Source organism: Chiloscyllium plagiosum, unplaced genomic scaffold, assembly GCF_037043375.1.
Source record: "Chiloscyllium plagiosum isolate Xiang-an unplaced genomic scaffold, Cpla_swu_hap1 HiC_scaffold_35, whole genome shotgun sequence".
Classification (NCBI taxonomy): Eukaryota; Metazoa; Chordata; class Chondrichthyes; order Orectolobiformes; family Hemiscylliidae; genus Chiloscyllium; species Chiloscyllium plagiosum.
Genome location: NW_028270173.1, coordinates 53219693 through 53233418, shown reverse-complemented (window position 1 = coordinate 53233418; position 13726 = coordinate 53219693). Strand labels below are relative to the sequence as shown.

The 13726-nt window shown below is 44.7% G+C and overlaps 2 protein-coding genes across 5 annotated transcripts in view; both read left to right on the top strand.

Annotated features, from left to right (window-relative positions):
* The window catches only part of LOC148140900 (class I histocompatibility antigen, F10 alpha chain-like), a 413938-nt gene that overhangs the window by 361264 nt on the left and 38948 nt on the right, over nt 1-13726 (top strand). The window lies entirely within an intron of this gene.
* Nucleotides 1-13726, top strand: part of LOC148140902 (class I histocompatibility antigen, F10 alpha chain-like) — a 68303-nt gene that overhangs the window by 53938 nt on the left and 639 nt on the right. Inside the window, exons 3-6 of one of the 4 annotated variants that reach the window (XM_087979681.1) lie at nt 1503-1778; nt 1895-2173; nt 11725-11832; nt 12223-12255. In XM_087979681.1, coding sequence (XP_087835807.1) covers nt 1503-1778; nt 1895-2173; nt 11725-11832; nt 12223-12255 — 696 coding nt within the window. Of the gene's footprint in view, nt 1-1502; nt 1779-1894; nt 2174-11724; nt 11833-12222; nt 12308-13726 lie in introns of all 4 variants that reach the window. The other 3 variants (XM_087979680.1, XM_087979682.1, XM_087979683.1) reach the window with 3 other exon arrangements.

The window sequence follows — 13726 nt, the reverse complement described above, 5'->3', positions numbered from 1 at the left end:
AATGTATGAAGTAAACATTCACAACTTTCTCAGCAATCAAACTAGACAAAGCAATACATTGATAGCTTTTTAAAAATTAAGTAATTGATAAAAATAACCAATGAAATGTGTGAAGGTGCAGAGCGAACTAAAAATCTTTCTAGTCTTTTTGCTGAAGAAGCAGAGCTGGAAGGGGACAGCCTGAGGCTCAGATCTGGGTCATCAGGGAGGGGGGAGGAGATTCAATAAGGAGTTGGGTTTAAGTAACACTGAGTTTACATTCTCCTCTGGTGGTGCACTCTCTGAGCTGCTGTAGATGGAATTCATACAAAAGAAGGTGTAGGAAGTGGGTTTCCCTCCCAACTGGGTTTTCTTCCCCTCCTGGTCCAGGGTTCACACAGTGGGTCACACACCAACAGTCCCCTACTCCCACATTATACCATTGTGAAGGAGAAGGTTGATTTGGGAGATGGTTGACTCAGACCCTCACACCAGCCAGAAACAGTCCATTTTTAATTTTCATGAAATAGTGTGTACGTGGTCAGGTCAAGTGCAAATGAAAAAAATAGTTTTGGTAATTTATTGGAAATGTATTTAATAAGAGCACTCTAAGTGTATCACAGAAATATAATACTTCTCACCACTGGGTGACATGGTGGCTCAGTAGTTAGCATTGATGCCTCACAGCACCAGGGTCCCAGGTTCGATTCCTGTCTGTGTGGAGTTTGCACGTTCTGCCCGTGTCTGTGTGGGTTTCCTCCAGGTGCTCCCGGTTTCCTCCCACAGTCTAAAGATGTGCAAGTTAGGTAAATTGGCCATGCTAAATTGCCCATAGTGCCAGGTGCATTAGTCAGAGGGAAATGGGTCTGGGTGGGTTACTCTTTGGAGGGTCAGTGTGGACTTGTTGGGCCAAAGGGCCTGTTTCAACACTGTAGGGAATCTAATCTAATCAAAACACAGAAAGTGAGGAATGAAGAAATATAAAGGGCTCATAAAGAAACTAATTGGATAAGGATCATTCCTATTATTCATGAACTACATACTATTGGTAGTTCAGATATTTCCCAATCAGTAATCATATAACCGTGAATTGAGAACAGGAGGGACATAAAAGAGAAAGATTTGAATGGTCACAGTCCATTTGTGGAGGCTGACAGTGTGGTAACAGACAGATATTGACTGCATTCCCCCAGAATGCAGCCTGTGATTGAAATAAATGACAACACGGACTAGAACAATCACTCCAGGACAGTGGGAATGTGAACACTGGAAGTTTGACCCGGATCAGAGAGCCCCTTCCTTATCTGCTCCAGGTTGAGGGGTGAGGCAGCCACTGGAGAAAGGGGCAGTGCTGCCTGAGTCTGGGACCCTCTGACAGCACAGGCCCTGGGGATTAGCACCGTGTGTAACCCCCTCACCCTGGGCCTGATACGAGATCCCCAATCTGCTTTGATCAGACTGCATTTCTCAGTTTCAGTTCACAATTAATCACTGATGATTGATCCCTGTTTGGTCACTGACAGGAATTCACACTCTCCAATGGATGCATTCTGTTGAGGTCAGTGATGGTGGCTCTGTGAAGAGATCAATGAGATTTGGATTCAATGGAAAGGATTATATCAGTTTAGACCCAGACAGAATGAGATGGATCGCAACCAATCACTTTGCAGTGATGACGAAAGAGGAATGGGATTCCGATGAATCCTGGAACAATTACTGGGAAACACAGCTGCATGGAATCTTTGTTGAGCATTTAAAGAGATATCTGGAAGCTGGAAAGGAATATTTCAGAAGGAAAGGTATGTATTTCAGTTTTGCTCCATGTTCTGATCTAACCTCACTGATCTATGAAACCGCTCTCCCATTCCATTCAGTGTCTGTCTGTTGTTTGTGGTTTCACCCTTTCCCATCACAGTTCAGCCTGAAGTGTTCATCTCCAGGAGGGAGCCCAATCGTCAGGACAAGCCGCTCACTCTCTCCTGCCTGGTCACTGGGTTTTATCCTGTAGACATCGAGGTGACCTGGCTAAGGAATGGAGAGGTCATGTCTGAGACCCAATCCTCGGGGGTTCGACCGAACCATGATGGGACCCATCAGATCCAGAAAGAGATTGAGATCAATGCTGGGGATGAGGATCAATACTCCTGTCAAATTGAACACAGCAGCCTGGCAGAGGCCCAGCTCTATCAGTGGGGTAAGGGACTGGAGTGTGTCTGTGTGTGTCTGTGTGTGTGTCTGTGTGTGTGTGTGTGTGTGTGTGTGTGTCCTGTCTGTTCCACCATTCATTGAGGTTGCTCTGATCTGTCCCTCACTCCCTTTACCCATTCCTGCTCCATGTCTTTTGCTGCTCTTCCCCAACAAAACCCTCCTGATCTCAGGCTGGAAATATTCAATTGATCCTCAGCACTTACAGCAATTTGGTTAGAAAACTCCAGATTTCCATTAGCATCAATAGGAGGCCTCTGATTGGGCCGTTAACCTGATCTAATGAGGGAGTCCTGACTGACATTAAAAAAAGTATGAGTGTCAGAGGTATTGAGGGTCTGGCAGCTGAATCTGAATTAGGTTCTACTAAAGTCTAGGACTGTTCTTGTGTAAATAAAGGGTGACTTGGTGAGTGAATGCTAGCTTCTGTCGGGTTATTTCAGGGGCAATGGGAGTAAAGCATGATCATGAAGAAACTTGCTCTCAACAGGCACCTTTCAGTGAGGGAAGCATTTGGTACATCATGCCTTTGTTTGGGAAACTTGACTCGTTCGATCCTGCCATCGAGGACTGGGCCCAGTGTGTGAAAATAATGTGGCATATTTTCTGGGCAAATGGCATTGTGGCAGGTGAAAAGCAATGAGTAATTCTCCTGACAGCTTGTGGAGCTGCAGCTTTTTCTGTTATTAGGATTCTAGCTTTCCCAATGGCACCAGGTACTAAAACCTTTCAAGCATTGATAGGAATAATTAAGGAATATTATGAGCAAAAGCCTCTTCTAATTCTGAGATGCGATCATTTTTATTTGGCAATTCAAGAACCAGGGAAATCCACACTGGGATATCTGACTAGGTTAAAAAGACTGGCAAAAGTATGTGAAATTGGTTTAACCCTTAATGAGATGCTAAGAGAATGGTATGTGAAATTACTGATGTAACTATGATGTAATACTGATATAATTATGATGTAATTAATGATGTAACTATGCAAAAACACCTACTGGCTGAATCCCAACTGCACTTCAAGCAGGTACTACAACTGGCTTTATCATTGGAAAATGCAGCAAGTGGAGCTCATGAGTTACAGGGTATTCCAATAGAATTGGACACCCTCGACAGTCCGACTGAACTGAGAGGACACCACCTGGGTGCATGCAATTGCATAGCCTCACTCAGGACATATCGATCAGAGGGACTTGAGGTTGGCTCATAGTAAAACTCTAAACCAAGCCTCAACAAACAGTTAAAATGTTGATCAGGATCCTGGCCATTAAGGCATTGCAGTTTCTGTCGGTGAGCGAGATAAATTATAGCCCCATATCCAGGTTGGTATCCTGAAAAATCCACCTATATCTGGTTTGGAATAGTTAAATTGCATCGCAACATCAAAATCAGAACCAACCAATTTAAATGTCTGGTTAACTGGTCATTCTGTTCTGATGGAGGGCGATCTGAGTGCAGCTGGATCAGTGATCACAGAACCAATCTTTAACAAGATTCACTCTGAATTCCAACCCTTAACTTTGCACAAGATCTTGGCCAGACTGAGAACCTAAACTGAGGAAGCTTCAGAGAATAGGGGTACAACTTCAGTTCCGCTCTTTCACGGAAGGCAGCTGGTTCAGTGACCAGTGATTGTGCTAAAAGCTTCAAATCCAAGCTGAATGGGGAGAAATCAGTTGTGAGAGATTCACCCTGAATGGCTCGATATGTTTCAATTAGAAAATGGCTGCTTGAGTGAAATTCAATTTAATTACCTGTCGGTCATCCAGGAAGATCTAGGGGTTATCAGAGGAGCCAGGCCACCTGGCATGTTGACCAGGAATCAATCCCATGATGCTGTAAGGCCTGCCCAGTGCCATTGGCCTTACAGGCAAAAGTCAAGGCAGAAATTAAAAGGCTGGAAAGTGAAGGAATTATCAAACCAGTCCAGTTTGTGGAATAGGCAGCAGTGATTGGAATGGTTCTGAAGCCCACTGGGTCGGTTTGCCTTGGTGGAGATTTTAAACAAAGTGTAAACTGCTATTGACAGCAGAATAGATAACCAGCCCCTCAGGATTTGTGCACAACGTTGGTGCAGGATGGGAGTTCTCCTTCACAAAGCTGGACATGAGCCACGCTTTCTTGCAATTGTGATTAGACCAGGTTCCCAGACATATGCTCCAATTAATATCCATCAGGGATTGTACCAAGATACAAGACTGCCATTTGAGGTATTGTCAGCCTGTTTGATCTTTCAGTGGACAATAGAGAACACCTTGCATGGTCTACCCCAGGTTGCCATTTACTTAGATGGTAAATTAGCCAATAACAGGGAAAACTAATAAGGAGCAGTCAGAGAACTGGATATAGTCCGAAGGTGGTTTTCCAAGCCAGGCATTGGAAGGGAAAAAAGGCATAAAAAGGGAAAAATGGGTATGCCAAATGATCTACTTGGGATACAGATTTGACAACTCTGGGCTACACCTGTTGGAAGATAAAGTGAGGGAGAACAAAGGTGCTCTGGTTCCTACGTCTGTCCAGGAACTTACGTCATACCTTGGGCTGGTAAATTATTTTGGAAAGTTTGTACATAACCTGGCCTCCGTCCTGGCAACGTAACATCAACTCGTGACAGAAAGGATCAGCCTGGGAAATGGTTGCAAACATAAGACCGAGCTTTCAATGAAGGAACGATACAACTGTCATCCTCGAAGGATTGGCACTCTATGATCCCAAGAAAGATCTAGTATTGACATGTGATGTTTTCCCGCACAGCATTGGAGTTGTATTAGCTCATGGTGGCTCAGTGGAGAGGAACATCCAAGAGCATATACATCCAGGACTTTGGCCAATGCAGCACGTAAATACACCCAGATACAGAAGGAAGGATTGATGGTCATATCTGGAGTCAGGACATTCCACCAATACCTTTATGAATTAAAATTTGTGATAATCATGGACTACTTGGTGTGCTTAAAGAAGACAAGGCAGGGCCACCCTGTAATTTTGGGCCACCATCAGTGGTGGGTTCTAATACTAAGTGCTTACAATCGCAAGCCAGAACACCGCCTGGGAGGCTGAGTAGCGAATGTGGATGCATTGAACTGCCTACCATTAGCAAATACACCACTGGGTAGCACCCCCAATGGAAAAGTCTATAATGGTATTAAACTTTCTGGACAAGCTCCTAATCAGAGCTGACGATCAGGCTTTGGACACAGAAAGATCCAATCCCTTCAAAACGGAAATAACTTGTATTTATGAGGGAAACCAAAAAGCAGTTGATATCCTTTGAATTGAAAGATTTTTGGACCCAGAGATACCAGCTCACGGCAGAGGATGGAATATTGTTAGAACTTGTTAGAGAAAGTGTGATTATCCTAAGTAAAGGCCGCTGCCAAACTCCAGCTGAACTCCACCAGGGATCTCTAAAATGAAATGCGCGGGGAGACATCGCATGTCAACACTAGATCTTCCTTGGGATCACAGAGTGCCAATCCTTAGACAATGACAGTTGTTTCATTACTTCATTGAAATCTCGGGCTTATGTTTGCAAGCAAGTTAAAGTGTTCAGCCATAGTGCATGTTTAGAGCATTTCAGAGAACATCTCTGACACACACACACACACACATACACACACACACCACCCAGTGGCTGAACACTTTAACTCCCCCTCTCACTCTGCCAAGGTCATGCAAGTCCCTGGGCCTCCTCCACTGCCAAACCCTAACCACCCGATGCCTGGAGGAAGAACGCCTCATCTTCCACCTTGGGTCCCTCCAACCACACAGGATCTTTGTGGATTTCACCAGTTTCCTCATTTTCCCTCCCCATATCTTAATCCCAGAAGCAACCTTCCAACTCAGCACCGCCCTCTTGAACTGTCCCACCTATCCATATTTCTTCCCACATATCCACTCCGCCCTCCTCTTCAATCTATCATCTTTGCCCCCACCTTCATCTACCTATTGCATTCCCAGCTTCCTTCCCCTCACCCAACCCCCCCTCCCATTTATCTTGGGCCACAAGCCTCATTCCTGATGAAGAGCTTACTCTCAAAAAGTTTATTCTCCTGCACCTCAGATGCTGCCTGACTGGCTGTACTTTTTCAGTGCCACACTCTTCGACCCTGACCAATGAAGGCAAGATGCCATACGCCTTCTTTACCACCCTCTCTACTTGGGTGGTCACTTTCAGGGAGCTATAGACTTGAACCCCAAGATCCTTCTGTCTATCAATGCTGTTCAGAGTCCTGCCATTAACTGTATCCTTTTCCTTAACGTTGATCTCCCAAAGCACAGCACCTCACAATTACCTGGATTAAACTCCATCTACCATTTTCCCGCCCATATCTGCAACTGATTTATATAAATGATGAAAAGCAATGGAGCCAGCACCGATCCTTGTGGCACACCACTGGTCACAGGCTTCCGGTCCAAAAAGCAACCCTCTTAGACCAACCTTTGTTTCCCACCTTGAAGCCAAGTTTTATATTCAGTTAGCTAGCTTCCTCTGGGTCCTATGTGATCTAACCTGACTAACCAGTCTACATGCAGAACTTGGTCAAACACTTTGCTGAAGTCCATATGGACATCATCCACCCCTCTACCTTCACCAATCTTCTTTGTTATTTCTTCAAAAAACTCAGTCAGGTTACAGAGACACAATTTCCCATGCACAAAGCCATGTTGACTATCCCTAATCAGTCCTTGCTTTCCTAATGCATATAAGTCCTATTCCTCAGAATCTCCTCCAACTATGTACCCACCACTGACGTATGGCTCATTGGTCTATAGTTCCCTAGCTTTTCATAACAGCCTTTCTTAAATAGTGGCACCATATTAGCCACTCTGCAGTCTTCTGGCACCTCTCCCTTGACTATTAATGATCCAAACATCTGAGCGAGGTACGCAGCAATCTCTTCCCTAGCTTCCCACAGAATTCTGGGTAACACCTGATCAGGTCCTGGGGATTTATCTATCATTATACATTTTAATCTTCAGTACCTCTTCTGTAATGTGCACTGTTTTCAAGACATTACTATTTATTTTCCCAAGTTCCCTTGCTTCCATGCCCTTCTCCATGATACGCACTGACACAAAATATGTGATTAGTATCTGACTCATCTCTTATGATTCCACACATAGACAGCCACATTGATCTTTAAGGTGCCCTATTCTCTAACTATTTACTCTTTTGCCAAAACGTACTTTTCGAGTCTCTTTGGATTCTCCTTAACTGCATTTGCTAAAGCTGTCTCATGTCCCCTTTTTGTCCTCCTGATTTCCCTCTTAAGGATACTCCAACTGCCCTTATACATTTCTTGGGATTTACCCAATCCCTGCTGTCTATACCTGTCTATGCCTCTTTCTTTTTCTTGACCAGAACCTCAATTTCTCAAGTCTTCCAGCATTCCCTACATCTACCAGCCTTGTCCTTCTATTATCATGCCGTGGTCAAACCCCTCTGTTACGTAAAAAGAATAACAATTTATTTTCCTAACTCTAATAGTGAACATTAAACCAAAAAAAATTCACATATCCAAACCCCCCTCCCTGCTTCTCTTAATTTCTTCCGATCTGACCCCAACTCTACAAAAAAAAGCTATTCCAATAACACACTTATTAAACATTACATTAACTTAATCTCAAGACCACTTACTCTCTATCTTCTTCGGTGTCTTCAGTCTTCCCTCTGCTGATCTCCCTGGGGTTGTCTTCTTTCTTTGTTACTGCGAGGATGTTTCACATGCAAAGGTACCTTTGATAGACACTGTTTCTAATTTCTTTGAGAGCAGGATGTCAGATGGGCAGTTGCTCCGCGGTTTGATGGCAGTTGCTTTCTGATAAATTTTCAAAACTCCCATGTTTTATAGCTTCCATGACACACTAAATTCTTATAATTTGATTGGTTTCCAGGTGTCAAAACAATAAACTCAAACTCAATTGGGTTTTTAGTATCCTCGGCACAATTTAAACTGATCAGTTAAATTCGAGTTGTTGTCAAAACAGCAAACAAAACTCAGGGTAGACAGGCAGGAGGCTGGAAGAACACAGCAGGCCAGGCAGCATCAGGAGGTGGAGAAACCAACATTTCAGGTGTAACCCTTCTTCAGGTCGGGGGCTGGGTGTAAGGGGAGCTGCAGGTAACTATTTAACAGCCAGTTGCTGCATGTATCTATTTTGGAACAGCTCGTCTCCCAGTCTTTCCATTCAGGCAGCTGAGCCTGCTCTTGAAGTTTACTTCAAACTTCAGAAAACACTTTCTATTTTAAAGTGAACAGACTGGCTTTTGACTTTGTAACACTTCACACTAACAGGAACATACTGTCTCTGGACCCTCATTGTCTTATTCTTAAAGGCCTCCCACTTCCCATTCATCCCTTTACCTGCAAATAGCCTCCCTCCAATCACCTTTTGCAAGTTCCTGTCTGATACTGTCCAAATTAGTCTTACTCCAATTTAGAACTTTAACTTTTTGATCAGTTCTATCCTTTTCCATCACTACTTTAAAACTAATAGAATTATGATCACTTGCACTACAATGCTCCCCCTGGACACCTCATTCACTTGCCCTACAATTTTTCCCAACAGAAGTTCAAGTATTACTCCTTCTCCAGTTGGTACATCCACATATTGAAGAAGAATGTTTTCTTGGACATACTTAACAACTTCCTTCCAATCCAAGCCTTTAACACAATGACAGCCCTAGTCTAGTTTGGAAATTAAAGTCTACTGTTACCATCCGAATATTCTTACAGATATGAGATCTCCTTACACATTTGGTTTTCAATTTCCTGCTGCCTACTGGGGGCTATAATACAATCTGGGCGGCACGGTGGCACAGTGGTTAGCACTGCTGCCTCACAGCGCCTGAGAACCAGGTTCAATTCCCGCCTCAGGCGACTGACTGTGTGGAGTTTGCACGTTCTCCCCGTGTCTGCGTGGGTTTCCTCCGGGTGCTCCGGTTTCCTCCCACAGTCCAAAAGGATGTGCAGGGTCAGGTGAATTGCCCGTAGTGTTAGGTAAGGGGTAAATGTAGGGGTATGGGTGGGTTTCGCTTCGGCGGGTCGGTGTGGACTTGTTGGGCCGAAGGGCCTGTTTCTACACTGTAATGTAATCTAATCTAATCTAAATCTAATCTAATCTAATCTAATCTAATCTCAACCAGGTGATCATCTCCTCCTTATTTCTCAGTTCCACCCATATAACTTCACTGGTCAATCTCCCAATATATGCCTCCCTAAGTACAGCTGTAATGTTATCCTGAACCAAAATCTTGTCCTCCTCTCTTGCCCTCCCCCCCTTTCTATCCTTCCTGCAGCATCTATACCTTGGAACATTGAGATACCAGTCCAGTCCATCTCTGAGCTATGTCTCTGTAATAGCGGTGATACCCTAGTCCCATGTTCCCAACCATGCCCTAAGTTCATCTGCCTTACCTGACAGACCCCTTACATTGAAGTAAATGCAGTTTATCATTCTGACCTTGGTCACTGCCAAGCTCTTGCCTGTTTTGACTATTTGAGTTGTTCCCCTTACCTGCTGTACCAGCCTCAGCCCTTTCTCTTTACTCACTGTTACTTTGATTTGAGCCATCCCCTTACTAGTTTAAAGCCTCTGCAGTCGCACGCTAAAGCCTCCCAGGTAGCACAAGTAACAGACCACAATTTACAAACCAGAAATTTTGTCATGTTTTTAAAATGGGATGAGATTCTTCAGGTAAGGACAGCTTCATACCACCCAACATTGAATGGCCTGGCAGAAAAAGCAGTCCAAACTTTAAAGGCTGGCTTGAAAAACAGCCTACCCTCTTGATAGTTACCAAGGTATCATGGTTCTTATTTGATTATGGGATCACCCCACATGCAACAGCAGAGTTGGGACCAGCAGAGTTGCTAATGGGTAGAAGACTCTCCACCAGGTTGAATCTGATCTTCCCAGACCTGTGGGAGTCGGGTGTAATCGCCTCAGGAACACCAATGCTGGACACAAGTCTCCGCCAAACAAGAGAAACTGTTTGATGCAGGGAATTAAGGATCAGACCAGACCCCTGCAAAATATTTTAAGAAGGCAGCCTGGAGCCTAACTTTATCTTATTTTAAAGGCAAATGTAAAGTGCTGTGTTCCAGATGCAATTCGATTGGTCACACTACACAGCTTTAGGCAAAACACACTTTATCGATTACTTGAGCTAAAATATAACTAAAGAAAGTGGAATTTAGAATACCATAAATCTCAGAAAAATTACCAAATCAATAGACACAGTACCGATTACTAATTAATGATTCAATGTAGTAACATCCCATAAACACATCCCTTGGCAAAGTTCAGAAAATAGATTTGTCTCACAGGTAACTGCAGCAAGCCAGAAGGAAAAGCTTCAAGAGAAAGCTCAGAGAGAGGAGCAGCAAGGGGACATTTACTGTCATTCCAAGCCTGTTGAGACTCCAACAGTAACTGATGCTGAATCACAAAGCTAAAAAACTACAAACTACAAACTAGAAATCTAGGTCCGAGAGCTGGCCACACCCATCCAGGCTGCTTCTATTGTTCCTGCTTTAAAAAACCCAAGGCCTCATAAGCCAGTCACTTCACTGGCTTTCCAACCAGACAACTCGATACCTCTGCCTTACAACCTCTCTTTAAAAAGAAACAGGACAAAATAACCTCTCAAAGTCGCAGTATCATCACAGTAAGGGGAGGAGTTTTGGTGTAAGAATGATGGAAATGGCCCTATATGGGAAAGAGGCATACTCCATGTGAGATCAGGACCAGTGATGTGGAAAGGTCAGGCAGGTGCGATGGTCCTGAACCAGCGCAAGGTCCATTTGAAAGTTGTAAATTTGTAAACAATGCAGGAGCAAAACGTACACTGCCCCTTTGAGCAGTCAGAAAGGCTGCCAGAACCCATGGGTTCCCTATCTCTGTCAAGCATTGTTGAGAGTTTAGAATCTGAGATGGACATGACGGAAGGAGCCAACTCAATGCCTTTGCCACTGGAAGAAGAAAATAAAATCCTGCCAAGGCACTCCTGGCACAAGAGGCGAGCTCCTATGCATTCGATGCTGGCGTTATTATCTGCTAAACACGGAAGAAGCTGTCCCAGTGTTAAAACGCCCCAGGATGCTCTCCAAGGAAAACGGCTGGCCTATGTTCTCGGACTCAGAGGGGGAGGGAAGTTGTGATGTAACAAGGCTAGCCAGCAGGACCTCAGAGAACATGAATTCCCTGATTGATCCAGCCCCATTCAAGGAGCCCTGGCTGACAAATAAAAAGGGAAGTGTCAGAGATGATGACACTCTGCTACCTGACTCTGAAAGAGTCAATCCTAAAGTCAAGGACTGTTCATATACAAATAAAAGGTGACTTGGTGAAGGATACATCCTCTGTACATTTATGACATCGATCCCATCAATGAGATCTGGAGTGCAAAATTTATTGAACCAAGTCCATCAATTCCCAATGGGTGGGTTAAACTAAACTGTCCCCAACCAACACAGACCAAGGATGGATCCAGGAACAGAGATAATCCTGATATTATTCAAATGTGTTTCAGAAATCCCAGAAAACAGTGTGGTACGTTCCCATCTTCTACTTTTGATTGGATTAATCGCTGCAATGGCTACAATATTTGGAATAATCATCTGGAAAAGGCCCTGGAGAGGTAAGATTCAGAGAGAGGGGAATGTGGAACTGAGGGGACTGGGTGAGTGTGGGGGAGTCTCCAGTACTGGGAGTACGGGGCACTGTGGGGAATGGAACTGAATAAACCCCCAACACACAGATACACACGTATAAACACATCTTGTTCCCTGTTTGATCGTCCTTTGTGTGATTGGACCCGACCAGACACTTCACACATACTTACATCCTCACTGACTGAATGTCAATGGGATGGGAGAGATCTCCAGAATCTCCATAAGGTGTAAGGATGGACGGGAGTGTGGGAATGAGGATTTCTGACACAATCTCCATTCCCTCACACTTGTTGTGTTCTCATTCTCTGAGAATGGATTATTCCCCATCCTAATGGACATTTATTTTGTTTCTGCAGGTTCACTGAGTGGGACCTACACAACAGCTCCCAGTAAGTGACTAAGGGGACAGAGTGTTGGGAATGATGGGAGAGAGATTGGAAGGTGTAGTGTTACATTCTCCTGGTGGGACAGTTCTTCATGACTCTCTTATCCTTCATGACCCTCTCATCCCTCTCTTCCCCAACTCCATACCCCCACAACCTCTCCTTCCAATCCTCACCCCCTATTTTCTCATTCCCTACTCCCTCTCCCTCCACTCCTTCACCCTTAATTCCTTCTGCACTGTGCTGTGTGAATGTGGTTAGTCAGTGCTGAGGGTGATTGAATCCTGGGTCCAATGAGTGAAAGAGAATATTTCTGAGTGTGTAACTTTATATTTCATTCCATTTCAAACATTCTTTTTTATTTTCTCAGCTTTGGATGTATCTATTCCAGCTTCTTCATAATTTCGTCAATGATATGTCAATTTCTGTCGGTAGACTTATTTGGAAATTCTTCACTCCCCTCCTGACCCTGTCCCACCCTCCCAGTCACTGTTAAACCCTGTCAGACACATTTCACTCCCATCCTGACCCTGTCCTACCCTCCCAGTCACTGTTAAACCCTATCAGACACATTTCACTCCCATCCTGACCATGTCCCACCCTCCCAGTCACTGTTAAACCCTGTCAGACTCATTTCACTCCCATCCTGACCCTGTCCTACCCTCCCAGACACTGTTAAACCCTGTCAGACTCATTTCACTCCCATCCTGACCCTGTCCTCCCCTCCCAGTCACTGTTAAACCCTGTCAGACTCATTTTACTCCCCTCCTGACCCTGTCCCACCCTCCCAGACACTGTTAAACCCTGTCAGACTCATTTCACCCCCATCTTGACCCTGTCCTACCCTCCCAGACACTGTTAAACCCTGTCAGACTCATTTCACTCCCATCCTGACTCTGTCCTACCCTCCCAGACACTGTTAAACCCTGTCAGACTCATTTCACTCCCATTCTGACCCTGTCCTACCCTCCCAGTCACTGTTAAACCCTGTCAGACTCATTTCACTCCCATTCTGACCCTGTCCTACCCTCCCAGTCACTGTTAAACCCTGTCAGACTCATTTCACTCCCATCCTGACCCTGTCTCACTGACCTTTAAAACCTTGTCAGACTAATTTCAACCCTCTCCTGGCCCTGTCTCACTCTCCCAGATACCGTTACAACCTGCCAGTCCAATTTCACTCCCCTCCTGACTCACCCTCCCAGACACTGTTAAACCCTGTCAGACTAATTCCCCTCCCCTCCTGACCCTGTCCCACCCTCCCAGACACTGTTAAACCCTGTCAGACTAATTTCACTCCCCTCCCCATCCTGAAGAGATTGCCTTGTGTCTGTCCATTTCTGACCTTGTGGGTTTCCTGAGCTCCACTACAGGTCATTCCTGGAGCTTCGTTTAGGAATAATGGGATCCTCCTGTTCCAGTGTGAACATGGACATCACCGTCCATCCTTCCATATCACAGCAGACACACAGAATTA